This window comes from Rhipicephalus microplus, chromosome 2, assembly GCF_043290135.1.
Source record: "Rhipicephalus microplus isolate Deutch F79 chromosome 2, USDA_Rmic, whole genome shotgun sequence".
NCBI classification, from domain to species: Eukaryota; Metazoa; Arthropoda; class Arachnida; order Ixodida; family Ixodidae; genus Rhipicephalus; species Rhipicephalus microplus.
Window position 1 is genome coordinate 230,889,519 of NC_134701.1, and position 19,668 is coordinate 230,909,186.

Sequence of the window (19,668 nt, forward strand, 5' to 3'; positions counted from 1 at the left end):
GTACTTTTGCGTTGCTTGCAACGAGCCAGGGCTTCAGGCCAATTCCAAGGCGGTGTTGCAAACTATGTTTGAGACCTTCCTTGCTTACTTTCATTGCCTCACTTTTTTAACAGATAATTTTAGGAGATTACGGTGCCTCTAGGTGGCGCTGGTCACTTTTTTTTAAAATATTGTGGACCATTCAACACTAAACAAACAAAAAATAACGTAAATTCGCATTTTAAGCTAAAGTCAACTTGCACGAATCAGAAACACAATTTTTAAGGTGTTGGGCAAGTGTTTTTTTGAAAAAAGTATAAAACAAATTCACGTGCACCTGCTGTCCTTTCTTTACTTAGGAACAAGATTGCAAATCATTAATTAAGTGCTTCATGTGATTGTTGGCAGTGAATTCACAGTGCCTGACTGAAATTCTGGCCGCAGGTACACGGTCGAAAAGAATACTGGCAGCTCGTGGTCGGAGTCCGTGCTGCGTATCACTAGCGCCGACCGTCGTGATTCATCGCTCTTTGGGTGCCGCGCGGAAAATGCTTACGGTGCTGACGATGCCAGCTTCCGTCTCATCATACTAGGTATACAGACAGCCCGTACAATGGTGAATAATTAGCTTTTACTGCCGTTTAAATTTCACTTTCTGTGCAGCAGGTGAAAAAAAGCAGGGAGAAAAAAATAAATATTCAGCCTAACAACGCTTAGCGTATTATTTCAACGAATCTGTGAGTTTATGCTTTGTGAAAACCATCTGATGGTGTTAAAATGTGATGTGCCACATTTGTCAGTACCTTGTTGCAAGTGTGTGATTCCGGGCGAATTGTAGTGTTTAGTAATGGGGAGCCCAAACCGTTGGGGCCCTAGGCTTATGTTTTAATTGCTGTGAAGTTTGGATTTTGAACGGGGAGATTACAATAGAAAACAAGTGCTCGGGACCCCACTACTTTCCTACAGCTACAACTTGTCTGCACATTCGTTATGGTGCGTGCAGACGACACACTTGAAAAACGACCACATGACAAAGAGACCTACCGTTCCGTTCTGAGACTTCGATATTGCTTTTCCTCCGTGCTTTGCACACGAAGCTGGCACATTTTCTTTTATTCTTTAAGGGACGAATTGTCCTATGGTACAGGCGGGTATAAATAAACTTAAAGCAAGAATTTCACCGATACGTGATGCACCGAAGTGCGTTTGGCATAGAGTTTGCTTTATTTTATTATTTTTTTCCTTTGTGGTCTTACGGTGTTCTCCATACTCCCCATACCTTGCAATAGATTATGAATGCATTTGCCAAGTAACTTAGTGTATGCTGCAGAGATGACATTGGTAAATTTTCTTCTTCCTTTCTTCAGTCTTATTGGCTTCGTGCTCATTCAGGTACGGTCACGTTGCTTCTGTATTTCGGGCACGCAGAGCCTCCGGACAAGGTTTCTGGTCTCGAGCCCACGCACATATCGAGCCGAACGGTGACGTTGTCCTGGTCAGCACCATACTCGGGCAACAGCCCCTTGCTGAAGTACCTGCTTGAACACAGGACATTATCTGGTGAGACCGTACTTTCGAAACTGACCGTGCACTTTATCCAAAGAGTTTGGTCTACTCCATCTACCGAAGGAGTTTAACCACATATACTACAAGAATACACATATATAATTTGCCTGGAGCTATTTGGCTCAGGTCAGTTTTCTTTATTAGATTCGACGATATACGCATGGTTTGATTTTTTATACAAATGCCACGTGTGCTGCTTCTTAATAATGTCCCGCAACAATGACAAAGGTATGCTGTCGTTTTGTTTTCAAGTTTCCTGCTGAGAAAATACAATGAATGTTGTAGCGGATTCTTACTAAAGCATATAAAGAAAGCTTCGCAATAGAAAATGTAAAAATAAAACACTTTGCCCGTTATGCTCGTTTGCAATTTTATTTATTGCTGTCGTACACGGAAACCCATTTTTGCGTCTTGCATGAAGCTCTGTTGAAAATGACTTTTTGGAACACGTAGACGCCCCCAGTTGCGAGTGTAAGGTTCTGGAGCTTCTGCACGTGACATTTTAATGATGGCGATATTCTGACAGCGTGATCTGAAAACATTGTAAAGAGACGTGCGAAATGACCGATTATTTCTTGCATGTGCTTTGTGTGACAATCGCACGTAATTATATAAAGACGTGTGCTGAACTCGTATACTTTACATAGCAACAATATGAGCAAGACAAGGGACCAGATACTTAACGTGAATACCATTCATTTGATAGTGATTGCCTATGCATAGCTAACGTCTCTAGGCATCCTTAAATTAGACAGTATCACTCTGTTTTATAAAGTTAGCTTGAATTGCGTTAATGTTTATTCGTTCATGCCCTGGCGCTAGACGGCCGCCACCTAATTTTGCCGCAGTGAAGTGGATAAGAGCACATGCAAACTGCGTCTACGCTCATACGCATCTTTTACATGGAAACTCTAACAAAATGACGCCTAAGTGCTCCTCATCTCTTTGCGTTTCTTTCTCCAGGAACTTGGGAGCGAGAAGTGGATGTCTCTACTGCGCACCCAACTGACGGTGGGCTTTCGCATCTCGTACAAGGACTGCAACCATCGACTAACTACGAATTCAGAGTCCGAGCTGGAAATGCCCTCGGACTTGGGGACTTCAGCGATCCGGTCATTGTCACCACTAAGCAAGAAGGTATCAGTGTGACGTCTACCGCAGCATCATAACTTCTTCATGATCTAAGATGACACGCATAAGACGAATATTTTAACAAAACGACAGTACATTTCTTTATGCCGATACCGTATTTTTGCGTTGTAAAACTATATTTCTTTAAACAACACCTTCAGCCTCCTCCACTTGATACTTTTGATGGGTTACCCCGGCGACAGACCACACGTGAAAACACGTATGTCCACTTTTCAAAGGCAGCCGCTAGTAGGACGTTACGTCGATACCAACAGACCTTACGTGATGCTAAAAGAATAGTATGCTGAGATAAAAATCATCACCAGAATATCTGTTTATGTATTAATAATCGTGCTGCATAGCGTTTACAGAACGGACAATGCGAATTCGCAAATTGAAATTTTATAACACAGAAAAATGTTTTTCTTCTTTCTCACATGTCGCAGCTCCAAGCGGCAGCCCGCAGGGCATTAAGGTGACGCCGGCAGGCTCGAGAAGCCTTTACGTGACGTGGAAGGTGAGTATAGCAAATATCATCTTACTATTTGGTGCTGCAGTACAATTTAACACGGTGGAGACAAACCGATGAAGTAGGTCATGAAGGCCGTGAGTTAACGCAGTAGCCTTTCTTTTTTATTTATTTTCATTGAGTGGACTCAGTGTTGGAAATGGATAAGCGTATAGTTGACGTGAGGCTGAGGCTGAAGGCACACAGTTCCCTTGATCTTAAGACCACCATTCGAAGTTTCCTTTCGCCTTAGCACCTTTAGACAATGGCGGGCGAAAACAGCATTGTTTGACTCGCTGGTTCCAAACCACGCTACTTTTTAAAGCGCCACCGCATGCGTCCGCGAACCTATTGAATGTCACTATGCCATTTTGTGCCCCCGATTTATGATCTTTAGTTATTCATGCAGGTCGTCATGCGTTGAGTCATTCGCGAAATGTCGCTGAATGTCAAATATGAGTACATATCTTATTTACTGGTGCTTTTGGAGCTGTGTGTTTGAAGAAGCGATTCCCATGAACATTCTTTTCACTTTCCTCTCTCGTGCGTTTCGTGATCTCGAACCAGCCACCGTCCGAGGAAGGCAAGTACGGTGGAGTGCAAGGCTATTACGTAGGCTACCGCGTGTGGGGTAGCGGCCAACCTTATTTGTACAAGACTCTGGAGAGCCGCCTGCCGTCCTCTTCACCCTCACAACTGCAGCAGTGTGTGCTCAGCGAGCTGCGTCCCCGGACTCGCTACGGCATCGTGGTGCAAGCCTTCAACGCTGACGGGGCTGGACCGTCGTCCGACGAAATCGTCGCCCACACACCGGACGTTGGTCAGTGATGCCAATATTATACGGGTCCGCGTTTAAATGTTGTCCCAATAAGATCAAATGCGCCCTATGCGGGACACGGCTGAAAACATGGGCCTTTAATTCAGGAGAAAATATTTTCAATCGAGACTGCTTCGTAAGCGTGAAAATTCAAGCGAATTACACCTTGTGGCTCATCTAGGCACAATCGATGCGCTGGCTCCTAATAGGCACCTGGGCCCGTATCCGCAGTCTTTATTTCGTGGCTCATATTTGCTAGTGGTTGATCGGCCACGCTTGATATGACTGGCATTATGAGTACAGAGTATGTGGGATTATATCTCTTAACCATGTAGAAATTATGTGTTTGTATTTGCGTGAAAGCCACACCTTCTTTTGTGCGGTTTGCTTGCAGTGAGGGACAGGCTATTCTTCCTTGTCTGTCACGTGCGAGCCTGTTCGTACATCCCCGCTTGCAGTGGGGGCTCAAAGGAATTTATATATGCGATGAGACATTTTCAAGCTGCCTTAGTGCACGTAATTACTCGGGATGATAGGAGACAAGAATGCAAGTTAAACAAACTTCGCAGTACGAAGTCTGAATGGTGTGTTCCTTCTCTGGTAGATCTTCCAGCTCCTCCGCTGCTAAAGCTGGTCTCGACAACGTCCTCCACGATTCAGCTCAGCTGGTTGGCGTCGAAGCACCAACCTATCGACGGTGAGTTCACGTTTCTTTTGAAGCGTTGGCTTCTAAACAGCAATCACACCGTGCCCGAGATTTTCTCGGTACCAATTGGCATACATACTTATATTTTCGGAAGTTTGCCAGTGTAACTGCTAAGCACGTCCTAAATTGATAACAGAGCAAAATTGTTTCATGCCATTGCCTTCACAGTATCAGTCACCAGTGTGTCAATTACAGAGAACAAGTTTATACACTTGATGTGATTGTCGTTTGAGTCGTTTTTTTTTTGACAATATGGTCAGGGCCACATTGACATGAAACGCTCGCAGTGTAGTCTTGAAACAAATGATCAGAAACGTCTGCATTTTTGTTTTTCGCAGGCTATCTCTTGTTCTACAAAGGTGAACCACGGCTAGGCACAACAAATGTTGTTTCCGAAGAAACACCCGAATGGTCATCCGTGCAAGCCACGGCCGAGAGGTCGACGTATGTGTTTCGCGGCTTGAGTTGCGGAAGCAGCTACATCTTCTACGCGTTGGCCTTCAACTCCGCAGGCAGAGGACCTCGAAGCAACGTCGTGCTGGCCAAGACCGACGGTTCAGGTTGGTGTTCACGAAGCTACAGGACACTATAAAGTAATCAAAAACAAAAGCAGCTAATATAGGGAGGCTAGACAAGGGAGAAACCAGGACTGCTTTACAAGTGAACTACTCCTGTTCCTGCAGTCACGCCAAATGGTTTTGGTCCAGACAGCAGTTCAATTAAACCAAACACCTTAGGATATGAACCGCGTGTCATTTACAGTGTATGTGCTTTTGAGTATTGTGATTGCATTTAAAGAGAAGAAGAGAGAATTTATTTATAGAAAAGTAGAGAGGTAGGCCTGAGCTATAGTTTGCTCTGGCCTGCTACTCTACATTGCATTTAAAAGTGTATGTAACTGAGTGGGTGACATATATGCAAAAAGGCTTCAGTAGGTCTTAAATGGAAGACTTTCAGATTCGGAACGTCTGTACAGCTCTAGCTCGCGCACACCACCTAATTCATGCGTGTTACAGGCTCACAAGTCTGCACATTCTTTAACGAATGAACTCGGCCAGACTCTCAGCAGTCATAGTGGCATATGAGTGCACGTCTAAGTGAATCAGATTGCAGAAGTTTGATGATCTTGAGGTTTGGTAAACCCGGATGAGAAAGATGTGGTCAGTTTGAGTCCGACCACGGTAGGCTGAGTAGAATTCTGACAAGCTGGACTTGGGCTTGAAAATAAAATACATTTCGTAAATTAGCTTGAGTGAGTACATTTAATCTATTGGTAATAACAATTCTTCCGGGTTTCATGTCCCAGAACCACAATACGATTATTTCACACGCCGCAGTGAAGGATTTTGGGAGAGTTTTAATTATCTGGAATGCTTGTCGTCACTTAAACCTAATTACATAGTTGTTTGAATGAATGAATGAATGAATGAATGAATGAACGAACGATGTTTATTGCACACATATGTTAAACAAAATATGCACAAACTGTATGGTGCCATAGCCATAGGCTTTTGCGGTTCTTATTAGAAATATACGTAAGATAAACTGTACTAATTCAACTCTATGTAAACAGAAGTAAAAAAAAAGCAATGCATTTCGCTCCCATCGCAAAATGCAGCCGCTCTCGGGCTCAAATTGAACCCGTGTCCTCGATTTCAAAAGCTAAGTTGCCTTATTTGCTAAGCTACAGGGTGGGTACGTGCTTTGACGGTTAAATGTGAATAGACCACTCTTGCATGTCAATTCTTCATATTGTGAGCCCACTCTATTCCTCATACCTTACATTTTTTTGCCGTACAGTGCCCGAGGCTCCTGACTTACGAGAGCTGCTCGTGGCGAATCCGACTCGCGCTGTCCTGCGGCTGACCACGTGGAAAAGCGGTGGTTGCCCGATCACTTCGTTCACCGTGCTCCACAGGAGGCATTCGGCGCACGACCACTGGGACGCTCCGGTCACTGTGCATGCACCGGACGAGTCCGAGTTATCCAAGCTGCCGCAGGAGCTGGTCATCAGGCACCTGACGCCGGCCACCAGGTACCAACTGCTTGTCACGGCTCACAGCGAGGCCGGCTCGACGCATGCCGAGTACGCGTTCGCCACGCCCACGCTGTCTGAAGGTGAGATACAACAGAGCCTTACTTGTTACATTACAGCGTAGACATAGAGAAAGCAATCCCAAGACTGTTTCATGAGATGAGACGTACTGATCAAGTCTGACGAAATTATCCCACGTTTCGGAACCACATACATTGAGCTGAGCTGAAAGTCGTTTTCAACTAAGCAACCAGTAGGTCTACTGACTACTTAATTGATAACAACTTCCAGTCTAGCTTTGTTAACAAGGAACCCGTACGCGGTTCCGAAACGCTGGATGATTTCATTGGAATTGGTCAGTGACCGTCTTTCGTCTCAGAACCCAATACCTGACCAGACAAACCCCAGTCAGACTTTTAAGTGTGGCAGTCTGTTTCCTACAATCACGCTGAATTTATGAAGAACCACAGTCTCGGGGTTGATGTTGATAATATTGACTACTCTAGAATTGAAAGTAATCGAAGTGTTCCGTTTTTTTTTGTTATAACGTTAAGCGCAAGTATACAAGCACGAGTGCTTAAGCATTTCATAATGAGAAAAGACACCTGTGTAACTGAAACATCAGTGACTCTACGGAGTTGTGAGCTAGATTTTTTTGGACCATTTCCTGCAGATCAGTAGATAACATTGTTTCTGACTTAATAGTGACCAGTCATGCTGCTGTGAGCTGTTTACCTAATATGTCCAAAAATAAGAAAAAAAGGAAGGAAAGGCAGGAAAGTCAATCAGATCCGCGCCTGGTTTGCAATCTTACACTGGGGAAGGGCAATGAGGAAATCCGCAAATTATAATTTATAAGCCGCTTCTTTTCAATAAATCTTTCAGTTTTCAATAAGCGCCCACACCGTTTTCTTGCTCCATTCTTGCCCATTCACGCTTTAAGTCGAAATGAACTGTCACCAACATTCCCAATTCATCATCCTATTGAAGATTGTTTTCATTTAGGTAAATTGCTGAGGAAGTATGCATCATGACTAAATTTGAACGAATGACTCTCGCTTCTTTGATGGTTATAATTGTGCCACGGCGCAGAGCATCCCACCGTCTTTCAACCGCGGATGTTCAAAATCAGACGTAAACAGGGCATAAGCATTTACACCCAATGCTTTCAACACCAAACATTCAGAAAGTCGTGGCAACACTTCAGGCACTTCACCTTGTCTGTCTTACAGTGAAAAGCTGCTCACCCTTAGTTTCACTGAGTGCTCTAGTGGGAGTTGAACGCTTCTGCGCAGGGGCCTTGTCGGCCACTCACTGGACAGAGGCGACTGACCCGCAACGACGTAGCGTTGACGTCATCGTTCCAGTTGTATGTACGGTGCTGGTGACGCTTCTTGGTGCGGTCGTGGTAGGCTACGCCATGTCCCGCAGGCGCCTTGCTGCACTACGGAGGCGTCGGTTAGGTGCGTGCTACTCCGTATATTCTTCTCAAAGTATTTCAGTAATATGACTAACAGCCGTTTATTAGATAATATGAAACCAGATTTAAGAATGGCCAGGTGTCACATCGTAGTCGCGTAGAGCACTTATATACTACGAAATTTACCTCTTGGAAAATGAATGCTTTATCGAAGACATCGTCTCTCCCTTTTCCCTATCCCCCTGTTAGTACAATGGGCCAGCACATTGAAATTACTAAAATGGTAGGGGGCAATTCGATAACAAAGCTCAAAGTGGCCGCACTCATCACACAATTTCACACTCAGCAATGTTTCTCTCCGCCATACAATTGCATTAATAATGATGTTTTGTCTCCTAAACGTTCAAAGATTTTGAGGACTTCACTGACTCCTTGTGTTAGCTGGTAACTTCATAAATGTAGTAGTTAGTTTGATATGAACAATGACACGGGAAAGTTATTGAAGAGTCACACTAAACAAGCTCGTTCATCAAAGAGTTCAAAAATAATATAATAGTAAAACGAATATTTTATTTTTTTTTTGAAACGTATTCTTTTTTTTTCAGTTTGGCGTCCAGGAGATGGAACGTCTTCGTCTTATTTGACGAGGAAGTCGGTTGAAGCCGTGCCAATGTGCGAGTACGAGAAGCCAGTACTGCAGGAGCAGCAGCACGGCGTTTCGGCATCTCGGTCCGAGCAGCTGTACCTGCCGTCACCCTTCGGACCTAGAATGCTGCCCTGCCACGTCGGTAACGACAGTGACGCGGCGAGCATCCAGGCGACCACTCTGCCTCGCTTCCTTCCAACTGTTCACGAGAACATCGAGTTAGATGTGGAAAATTGCGCGCAGCAGTCCGCCTACGATGTGCCTTTCGCACCCAGAGATTCAGTGCAAAAGGTGAGCTCATATACTTGCCAAATATGCCTGTAGCAGTAGCACGCACACGTAATATGTACAGAGACAAGAAAGGCTAGAACCCCACTGCCCCGCCTAAATTATGTAAAAAAAAAACCTCACGAGGAAAATACAAACAGGGTGCTAGAGAGGATGATGATTACGACGATAAATATGATTATGATGAAAGTGGCAAGTACACAAAATGGAGGTTAGGCTAGAAATACGGTCGCTGACCTCTCTGTTGGTGATTGACAACAATGTTAATAGTAAAAAAAAAATGTACATGCAATAATGATTACAATTTTGTTGTATCCTGAACCTAGCAACCAAATCCAAACCTCGCAACTCAAGTGGAGCCCGAGGTGGGGATTTTAAGAAAATGATGAACTTTATTCATATTGTCACGTTTTAGGGCTTAAATATTTATTTCGACACAAAAGAGAGCTTCTTATTACTTATTTACGTGACTGCTTAATACTATCGCAATAAAGATTATGTATACACCATGAGCACACAAACTATTAGTTTTTGTTCTAGTTTCTCGCCCTATGCCCCGCCGCGGTGTTCTAGTGGCTAAGGTACTCGGCTGCTGACCCGCAGGTCGTGGGTTCGATTCCCGGCTGCGGCGGTTGCATTTCCGATGGAGGCGGAAATGTTGTAGGCCCGTGTGCTCAGATTTGGGTGCACGTTAAAGAACCCCAGGTGGTCTAAATTTCCGGAGCCCTCCACTACGGCGTCTCTCATATTCAAATGGTGGTTTTGGGACGTCAAACCACACAAATCAATCAGTTTCTCGCCCTATCCAGTCAAGGAGCAACCTGCATTGGTTGTTGCGAGCCTTCCAAACACTTGTGCCACATTTTTATTTCTACACAGAAAGAAAATGTTAATTTAGGTGCTATAGAGATAAATAGAAGATAGACCATTAGCTGAAAATGACGAAGCAACAGAATGCGTGAGCAAGGTCACGCATTTTGTTTGAATTTGTAGAAGCTTGTGGTGTGCATTTACATACCACGTTCGTGTAATTACAGTGCATCACGTGTACTTTTAGATAGTTATTGTGTATTGTTAACAAATTGATAATAATTATTTCTCAGATATGTCAGAAATGGTAGTGTGTGTTTAATATACGCACTCATTATAAATATAAGAGTATCAGTACACCAATCTTTCAATCTCATTTTTTTTCCTAATTTGCTAACCTGCAGCTTGCGGAACGTGACGACCTTCTTGCTTCGGCGGAGCGTCTGACTACGGCGAAACAAGGTGAGGGATATATTATTGTCCAAGTGGAAGTAATATTGCTTAGGTTTGCGTGTAAAAGCCAATTCCTGTATTTAGAAGATGTCTGCTGCACCTCTGTGGCTGTACTACATAAGATTGGTGTTTACGACTTAAGTGTATACATGCATGTTTATCGGCATGAAGCTGACAGTAATGTACCAGGCATCAAGTGAACAAGTTGTCTAACTACAAAGGCGTTGAATATGTATATGAAATTTTCAAGCAAAAAGACGGTAAATGTAACTTAAACATAACTGCCAATTCTTTCGCGTCATAAAAGCAAGCCTAATTAGCTGACTAACTAACTAATAGCTGGCTAGCTAGTTCATGAAGAACCAACGATCTAAAGTAACTATTGAACTAACGAATAAGTTAATAACTAGCTAACTATAACTCACGAACAAATAACTATTTCAGACGACGTTTGGCACACCACGTATGTAATATATTGATTGAAGCCCGCGTCAGAAACCGGAAACTAAAGACCAAACTATGAGTAGGTCTATAACAATAACAATATAACAACTTTATAATTTCTCTTCTCTTCCACGTGTGTATATATATATATATATATATATATATATATATATATATATATATATATATATTGTCACGAGCGGTTGCAATGCACGGCGCATACAGCGCGAATGAACATTCAGACAAAAGGTGAAGAAGGAAGACGACGTTGTGTGTGCTGTCTCGAGACCCCTTGTGGAAGTAAACGCGAACCATCCAGGCTCGCCTGTTTTTCAACCTTTTCGTGTACTTCTTGCGTGTAACATTTGGTGGAGGTGCTGGGTACCTCCCACGACCTACGACGGAGCCGTCAGCACCAGAACTTCGTAGAAGCCGTCGCCTTGCCGGACTTTCGCCATCGCGCCCCGACATGTCTCTGGAGCAAAATGACCCCCTCAGCAATACCTCGGCAAGACCACCGCTGTATCAGCATTACCGAGAGCCACGGCCGTTCTCAGCAAAGCCAGGGGAAGACTTCGATGAATGGCTGACCCATTACGAAAGGGTAAGCCAATGCAACAACTGGAACCCGGCCAGCCAGCTCAGGCATGTCGTTTTTTATTTGACGGACACGGCCCTGGTTTGGTATGAAAACCACGCCGACACGCTTACTACATGGAGCAGTCTTATTGAAGAAATGAAGAAGTGCTTTAGCGACTCGGACACTAAGAAGAAACGAGCGGAAACAGCTTTAGCTCAGAGAGCTCAGGTGATCGGCGAGACTTGCACGACATATATTGAAGAAGTTCTCAAGCTGTGTAAGACCATCGACTCTCGAATGCCCGAGGAAGATAAAGTGGGACACCTTTTAAAAGGTATTGCGGAAGACGTCTGTAACTTCCTCATTGGAAAAGACAACCTGAACACCGTATCAGACGTGATTCGGCACTGCCGCACATTCGAGGCGCTGAAAACTCGCCGAATCACGCCGAAGTTTGGACGGCTAGCCAATGTCACGACTGTGGCCAGCGTTGACGCGATTCCGCAGACAGACCTCTCAGCTACCATTCGGCAGATTGTCCGTGAGGAGCTCCTGCGGCACGAAGAACAAACGCGTTATGCGGTGCCGCGTTGCGCCTCCGTCGCTTTCCGAGACGCCGTCTGCGCATCTCCTCCGGCTACTTGGCAGCATTCGGTGAATGCTGCGGATTGTAACAGCTACCGACACGACCCGCATTATGGCCAGACCGAACAACGCCATTACGACTCGATTGATCGGCGTTTTGATCAGCATCCACGCGACGTTCGCCCACGAAGACCCAGCACTGCCTACGACATCCAAGGGGAGGGGATGAGTTACTCGCAGCCTGTGGCCGCTGTGGAATATTTCAATCAGCGTCCGGAAGTTCGCCCTCTGCCCGTGTGTTACAACTGTGGCACGCCTGGCCACATAGCTAGGTATTGTAACCGACGTCGGGCATTCAGCAATGGACAGTCGGGATCGTTTATGCAATACGGTGGTCGTGCAATGGACACTAATAGGCCAGGAAACACCACTTTTGAAGGCTACTTCCGAGAAGAAAGAAGCCGTCACTTCCCTCTGGACAGCTATTCTGGAGAACAAGAAAGGTATCGAAACCGTTACCGCTCTCCTGCCTCCGAACGTACTCTGACACCACCACCAGCTTTCCGAGCGTCTCGATCTCCATCTCCCAGACGGCGTGTGACGTCATCATCTCCTCGACGCCGCTTCGCGTCACCACCGCCGGGAAACTAGCCAGCGCGGCCGATGGAGGTGAGGTCGCTGGAAAATCTTTGCTGCCGACTCGGATACCTCCACCTATCTTCATGCTGAAGAATAAGGTTAATGTACTTATTGATGGCGTTTCTACCATGGCTTTAGTCGACACGGGAGCAACTGTTTCTGTCATGAGTGTGGTGTTCAAAAATCTGCTGGGACGCAAGGTTATGTTTCATTGGGACCACAGCACAAGCTTTCGTGGAGTGAGTGGGGACTCATTATACCCGGTTGGTGTGTGTAACGTGGATGTCTCCTTGGGTGGTCAAACCTTTAACACTGAGTTTACCGTGCTTCCGCGTTCCACACACGATGTAATTCTCGGCATTGACTTTTTGAAAAACAGGCGAGCCTGGATGGTTCGCGTTTACTTCCACAAGGGGTCTCGAGACAGCACACACAACGTCGTCTTCCTTCTTCACCTTTTGTCTGAATGTTCATTCGCGCTGTATGCGCCGTGCATTGCAACCGCTCGTGACATTTCCCCGTTGGCAGACGAAGCCCGCCGGGCGAGTCACTCAGTGGTTCGTGCATTGCATAGCTTCATGCGAGCGACGTGCGCCACTTCTGTTTTAGCCGAGCGCCGTCCAGTGCTTGTGAGCCGTGCTATGCGGTAGTTGACCTCACTGAGGCGTTCGAGGATAACGTAGGGCCCGACATAGTGAGCGAGAAATTTCTGGTACAGGCCACGTTTCCGTAAAGGCGTCCAGAGCCACACCTGATCTCCAGGATTGAAGTGAACATGTCGGTGACGGTCGTCATAGCGGATCTTTGACCGGTCTTGCGAGGTGACGGTGCGTAGCCGAGCGAGGCGTCGCGCTTCTTCTGCTCTACAGAGAATCTCGTTGATCGGCTCACTGTGATGAGCAGAGTAGGGAAGCATAGTGTCAAGATTATAGCGTGGTGGACGAGCATAAAGGAGAAAGAAAGGTGAGTAACCAGTGGTCTCATGTCTTGCGGTGTTGAAAGCATAGGTGATGAAAGGCAAAATTGTGTCCCAGTTCTTGTGCGCGGAGTCGATGTACATGGACAGCATGTTGGCAAGCGTTCGGTTCGTGCGTTCCACTAGACCATTAGTCTGTGGATGGTATGGAGTGGAATGGCGGAAGCTTGATGAGCACAGACGAAGGGTCTCTTCGACAACATCCGCGGTAAATTGCCGCCCACGGTCGCTGATTACGATGCGAGGAGGTCCGTGTCTGAGGATAACTTGAAACAGCAAGAAGATGGAAACGTCTTTTGCTGTGGCCGACGGCAGTGCTGCCGTCTCACAATAACGGGTTAAGTGGTCTACGCAAACGATGACCCAACGATTGCCGTCTGTGGATCGCGGAAAAGGGCCCAGAAGATCTATACCAACTTGCTCAAAGGGGGTGCTAGGAGGCGAAACAGGCTGAAGGCGACCAGACGGCGCGTCAGTTGGTCGCTTGTAACGCTGACATTGGGTGCAGCTGGCGACGTACCGTTCGGTATCATTGCGCATCCGGGGCCAATAAAAGCGTTCCTGAGCACGGTAGAGTGTTCTTGTGCATCCAAGATGTCCGGAAGTTGGTTCGTCGTGCATGGCAGATAATACGTGACTGCGAAGGCTCTTGGGGACAACCAAAAGGTAGCGCGCACCGGTAGCCGAGAAGTTCGTCTTATATAGGGCGCCGTCACGTAAGCGAAAACGATTGTCTGCAGCGGACTCCCGCGCGGCCGCGAATAGCGGCTGTAAGCTGTCGTCTTTCCTCTGCTCTGATATGAAGGTATCCATATCCGGAAATCCCGTGGACACAAAAGCGATGTATTCATCAAAGTTGTCCGCGTCACATTCAGTCGTTGGGAGTGGCAGGCGAGAGAGACAATCAGCATCAGCGTGTCGCCGGCCGCTCTTGTAGGAAACAACGAAATCATACTCCTGCAGACGGAGCGCCCAGCGTGCTAGTCGACCAGAGGGATCCCGAAGATTCACAAGCCAGCATAGAGAGTGATGATCCGTGACGACAGTAAAGGGGCGCCCGTAGAGATACGATCGGAACCGTTGCACAGCGAAGACGACCGCCAGACACTCTTGTTCGGTGACAGTGTAGTTGCGCTCGGGGCGACTCAATGAGCGGCTAGCGTACGATATCACATGCTCGCTGTCGCCGACACGCTGAACTAGTACGGCGCCAATGCCAACACCACTAGCATCGGTATGAACTTCTGTCGGTGATGACGGATTGAAGTGGCGAAGAATAGGCTGGGACGTCAACAGTAGCTTTAGCTGCCGAAACGATGAGTCGCATTCCGAGCTCCACTCGAAAGGAACACCTTTTTGGAGAAGGCATGTGAGCGGATGAGCTATGTCAGCAAATTTGGGAATGAAACGGCGAAAGTAGGAGCATAACCCTAAAAAACTTCGTAGCTGCTTCACAGAGCGAGGTGCCTCGAATGCCTCCACAGCTGTTGTCTTTTGTGGATCTGGTCGTATACCTTCTTTGTCGATCAGGTGTCCCAGCACAAGTGTCTGTCGTTCACCAAAATGGCACTTTTTAGAATTAAGCACAAGGCCGGCCTTCCTCAAGCAGTTTAGTACCAAGTCCAGGCGCTCGTTATGCTCACGAAATGTTCGGCCGAAGATCACAACGTCGTCTAGGTAGCACATACAAACTTCCCACTTCAAACCGCGAAGTATAGTGTCCATGAACCTTTCAAACGTTGCGGGGGCGTTACAAAGCCCGAAAGGCATCACGTTGAATTCAAATAGTCCGTCGGGCGTTACAAAAGCGGTCTTCTCTCTGTCATCCGGGTGCATAGGGATTTGCCAGTAACCTGATCGTAAATCCACAGAAGAGAAGTAAGAAGCCGCAAAGAGGCAATCGATGGCGTCGTCAATTCGTGGGAGTGGGTATACGTCTTTCCTAGTAACGGCATTTAGGCGACGGTAATCGACACAGAATCGCCACGTGCCGTCTTTCTTCTTCACCAGTATCACTGGAGCTGCCCAAGGGCTAGACGATTCCCGAATTACTCCTTTACCCATCATTTCTTCGACTTGAGCGCTGATGATCTTTCGCTCCGCAGAGGACACACGATATGGTTTTTGACGAATCGGTTCAGCGGATCCTGTGTTGATGCGATGGCGAGTACGGGATGCAGGAATCGATGTGGGGCCGTCGTGCTGTGCAAAGTCGAATATTGAAGAGTGTTTCGAAAGCAGGGCCATCAAAACACGACGTTCATGGTCACTGAGCGATGTAGCTACCATTCCGAGCATGTGTTCGTTTGCGGTGTGCGAGACACTGGTTTGTGCTGTATCCGGTAGTTCTGTAAGCACTGCCATAGGTATAAATGACTCTCCCTGAAACGTAGCAAGTTTTAGGCCTTGAGACAGCACTACTGCTTCAGTGGAGCAATTTAGCGTCCATAGCCCTGCGCATCCATCGGTAACTGAAACCATACAATACGGAACCAACACATTTTTCTTAAGACAGTTTCTATGGACCGGTTCCACTGCAACATCGAACGAAGTACTAACAGAAGACGAACAAACAACAGGAACGCGTATCGCGGATAAAGCGGGCACAACAGTGTCTTCAGAAACACAAAACACACTCTCTTGCTGGGATGATTCTTCTAAGAGCGCAGAGGACACACTTCCGCAAATACTGAGTTCTCCTGTTCGGCAGTCAACATTGGCGCCACACAATTTCAAAAAGTCAATGCCGAGAATTACATCGTGTGTGGAACGCGGAAGCACGGTAAACTCAGTGTTAAAGGTTTGACCACCCAAGGAGACATCCACGTTACACACACCAACCGGGTATAATGAGTCCCCACTCACTCCACGAAAGCTTGTGCTGTGGTCCCAATGAAACATAACTATATATATATATATATATGTATATATATATATATATATATATATATATATATATATATATATATATATATATATATATATATACACCAAAAAGTGGAGGACGGGCAAAACGAAAACTTTTTATTTTTCCTACGTTTCAGCCGGTGACCGGCCTTCATCAGGGAAAATTTTTTCCCTGATGAAGGCCGGTCCCCGGCTTAAACGTAGAAAAAATAAAGTTTTCGTTTTGCTCGTCCTCCACTTTTTGTATTACTGGATCCAATGACACCTTCTTTTTCACATATATATATATATATATATATATATATATATATATATATATATATATATATATATATATATATATATATATATGACTGAAACGTGCGTTATCGTGTTATCGTACATAGTGTGAGAAACTTTACTTGGTGACCCAGAATTCCACAAAAAAAAATACATTATCAACGTTAGGCGATTCTTACTCGCTCTTGCTTGTGAATGTTTTCTATCTGTTTATGATCGTTTTTTCTACCCGGCAGAGTTCTCACTAGCGCAACTCACCAGCGAGGTTGAAGAGAGCATCGGATTGGAGGCGCAAAAATAGCCAAAAGGTGTTTAGAATTCAACATATGATCGAACGTGAGTGTAACTTTTTTTGTTTACGTAAAAAACAAATGCTAATTACGCTCGTTTTGCTTTATATGCATTCAGGTCACAAATCCCCCTTTTTACACGACGCGATGAAGTGCCCTATTTATGACGAGGAAGGCGAGTGGCTAACGGTGGTCGTAAATCTTGTGAAGTTTCCCGAAGACAGCTGTGATTGGTCGAAGTGTGACTCAGAACTGGTAAGTGCGACGAGGCTGCTGACTGGCAGTCATTGATTGAAGATGAATAGGCAGACTACAGGCGATAGCTTCGATCTCGTGTAAAGTTTTCCTGCTCTTTGAATGATTGACAGGATTGGACTGATACGTGTAGGCCAAAAGCTTTTGGTATTTCCCGCAGTAATCTATATAGATGAAAGAAGTTCGTCCACAACCGTGTAGCTATTTCTTGATGGCAATTTGCAAAGCAAGTGCACGGATGCGCATTTTGCACTTTGCGTACGTACTTCTGCGCTATGCAAATACAAAACAAACAAAAAACTCAGGTTATTCACTAAGAATGAAATTGGGTATGATGTTTTTTTTTTCAAGAACATATGAACATGAATCTACGTTAAAGGGGCCCTACAACACTTCGTCAACTGGATTCGCAAAGAAATTCATTGCCTCCCGAATAGGCTACCGCAAAAACTTTTAGAATATGTCTGGGGCGAGTCCAGTTACAAATATTTGTCGCACGCTGCAACTGCTTTCTCTCTTCTGTCATCCCTCTGAAAGAGCTAGGGGCTAAGCAGGGAGGGATGGAATGAGGTAGAAAGTATGTCATGCACACCTCGCGACCTTGAGCATATTTTTTTTTTTCTTCGATCGCGCAGCTTTTGATTGTGATCACAGGCGCACGCATGGACACGTCGCGGCCTCCCGCGGCGGCCCTAGTAGCTCCTGAGCGCGCCATGCATAATTAGCCGATGGGGGGATACTTTGAGCTGTGACGCAATAATTTTTGAGGAGAGGAAGTGATTTTTACCGAATTTGACAAGTTACTTTAAATATCGGGCAGCGTGCTGTCCAATAATATTTAGCTCGTGTGTTCTTGGGAGCCTCTGCTGCTGATCGGCAGGGTTTTCCGATCATGTTCAAAAAGTGTTGCAGGACCCCTTCCACTAAATGCAGTTAGTAACTTGGTACAATAAAACACTGGCTCAATTACGCGTTCAAGTTTAAAATATCAAGTCATTTACATAGTGAACCATTTTGGGAAACGACTCGTCAACATCACTTGTATCTGGTTCTACTCATATTTTTAATGGCCGCGTCTTATCTTTTTTTTTACCATGCACAGGTCAGAATTGTCATTCTGCTGCGACGCCGGAGCATCCCAAAGCTGCAAGCGGTGCTCAGGGGTTCAACCTGTTCGTGAATGATAAGACAAGGCTGTGGTCAGTTGTGGATAAGAGGGACCTGCGACATGCCGTGGAAGTGCGTCATCGGTGCGCGATGCGGAGTATTACTGTCCCTTGTACTCCGAAGACCCTTATTATATTTCCTTCGCAGTGCAGGGATTGAAAGCAGCACTGCTATGAGTATTCGCGTAAGACACACATTTTCAAGTGTTGACCCTAAGTGTTAGCCTTCAAGGCAATCAACAACGTGGTCCACTTGCCTATGGACGATCTTCAACATCTGAAGGCTCATCAGGTTTATAGTGTAAAGCAACGTGTGTTCAGAGCTTCGTAATTGCCGCTGAATGTTGCCTGTGGGTCTTTCATTGTGACTCCTTGTCTTATGAGTCCGTGCTGGCAAGGCACCACGCATGCGTAAAGGTGGGTCGTGAGGTATGAGCGGTTGCCAGCCAATTATTCAAATAGGACAGCATTGCGACGAATACAATGTGCTGCTCCGAGATCTGATAAAACAATAAAAAGCCGTCGTATATTATTGCTAATTCAGGCGCGCAACCGAAGGAGATTATGCGATGCAAATTCATAGAAGTTCAGTTGTTTAAAGAACGTTGAAGTACGAAGGCGTGTGCTGAACAAAACATAACCATATCGATAAGCATAGAATCATGCACCGTCACCCATCTCAAAGAATGTTCGTATTGAAGCTTGCTCAAGCAGTTACATGTGAGAAATTGCTTGAACAAGGTCTGCAAGAAAGCTGAATTTCTCGAATGAAACTTCCGTGAATACTTCGGTTCATCACTGTGATCACCTCCCAAATGAGAAGAAATTCCCAGCGAGTGCTAGATGAAGCGACGTATACGTTGTCGGAAAGAAATGTGCCTTAATTTCAACGACTTCATATCCACGCGCACAATATGCGCAGTGACCACAATTCAAAGATGAAGAAGTGACATACACATCAACGTAGAGATTTAAACGACGGTAGTTATTGGACGCTTGTATCTAACCAGATAGCATCCCTTAAGGTGAGTTTTCAACACATGACATCCTGTTCACTATACATGCAGTCTCGCATCCTGTCTCTACCGGCTCTTGTGTGTAATATGGGTACTCATAATAAAAGCACAAAACAAGTATACCTGGTACCCATATGAAAGATGCAATAAACCCTGTCGTTACAAACTATTA

At 45.6% G+C, this 19,668-nt stretch overlaps 1 protein-coding gene across 1 annotated transcript in view; it reads left to right on the plus strand.

The window, feature by feature from the left end:
- LOC119169526 (cell adhesion molecule Dscam1) overlaps nt 1-19,668 on the plus strand; it is a 111,644-nt gene extending 91,976 nt beyond the window's left edge. The window contains exons 15-28 of the mRNA XM_075877172.1: nt 424-572; nt 1,408-1,539; nt 2,509-2,682; nt 3,123-3,193; nt 3,752-4,004; nt 4,606-4,698; nt 5,046-5,267; nt 6,508-6,825; nt 8,038-8,205; nt 8,768-9,099; nt 10,311-10,368; nt 17,006-17,105; nt 17,178-17,314; nt 18,417-19,668. Of these exons, the coding sequence (XP_075733287.1) occupies nt 424-572; nt 1,408-1,539; nt 2,509-2,682; nt 3,123-3,193; nt 3,752-4,004; nt 4,606-4,698; nt 5,046-5,267; nt 6,508-6,825; nt 8,038-8,205; nt 8,768-9,099; nt 10,311-10,368; nt 17,006-17,070 (2,035 nt within the window). The 3' untranslated portion in view covers nt 17,071-17,105; nt 17,178-17,314; nt 18,417-19,668. The remainder of the gene's footprint in view (nt 1-423; nt 573-1,407; nt 1,540-2,508; nt 2,683-3,122; nt 3,194-3,751; nt 4,005-4,605; nt 4,699-5,045; nt 5,268-6,507; nt 6,826-8,037; nt 8,206-8,767; nt 9,100-10,310; nt 10,369-17,005; nt 17,106-17,177; nt 17,315-18,416) is intronic.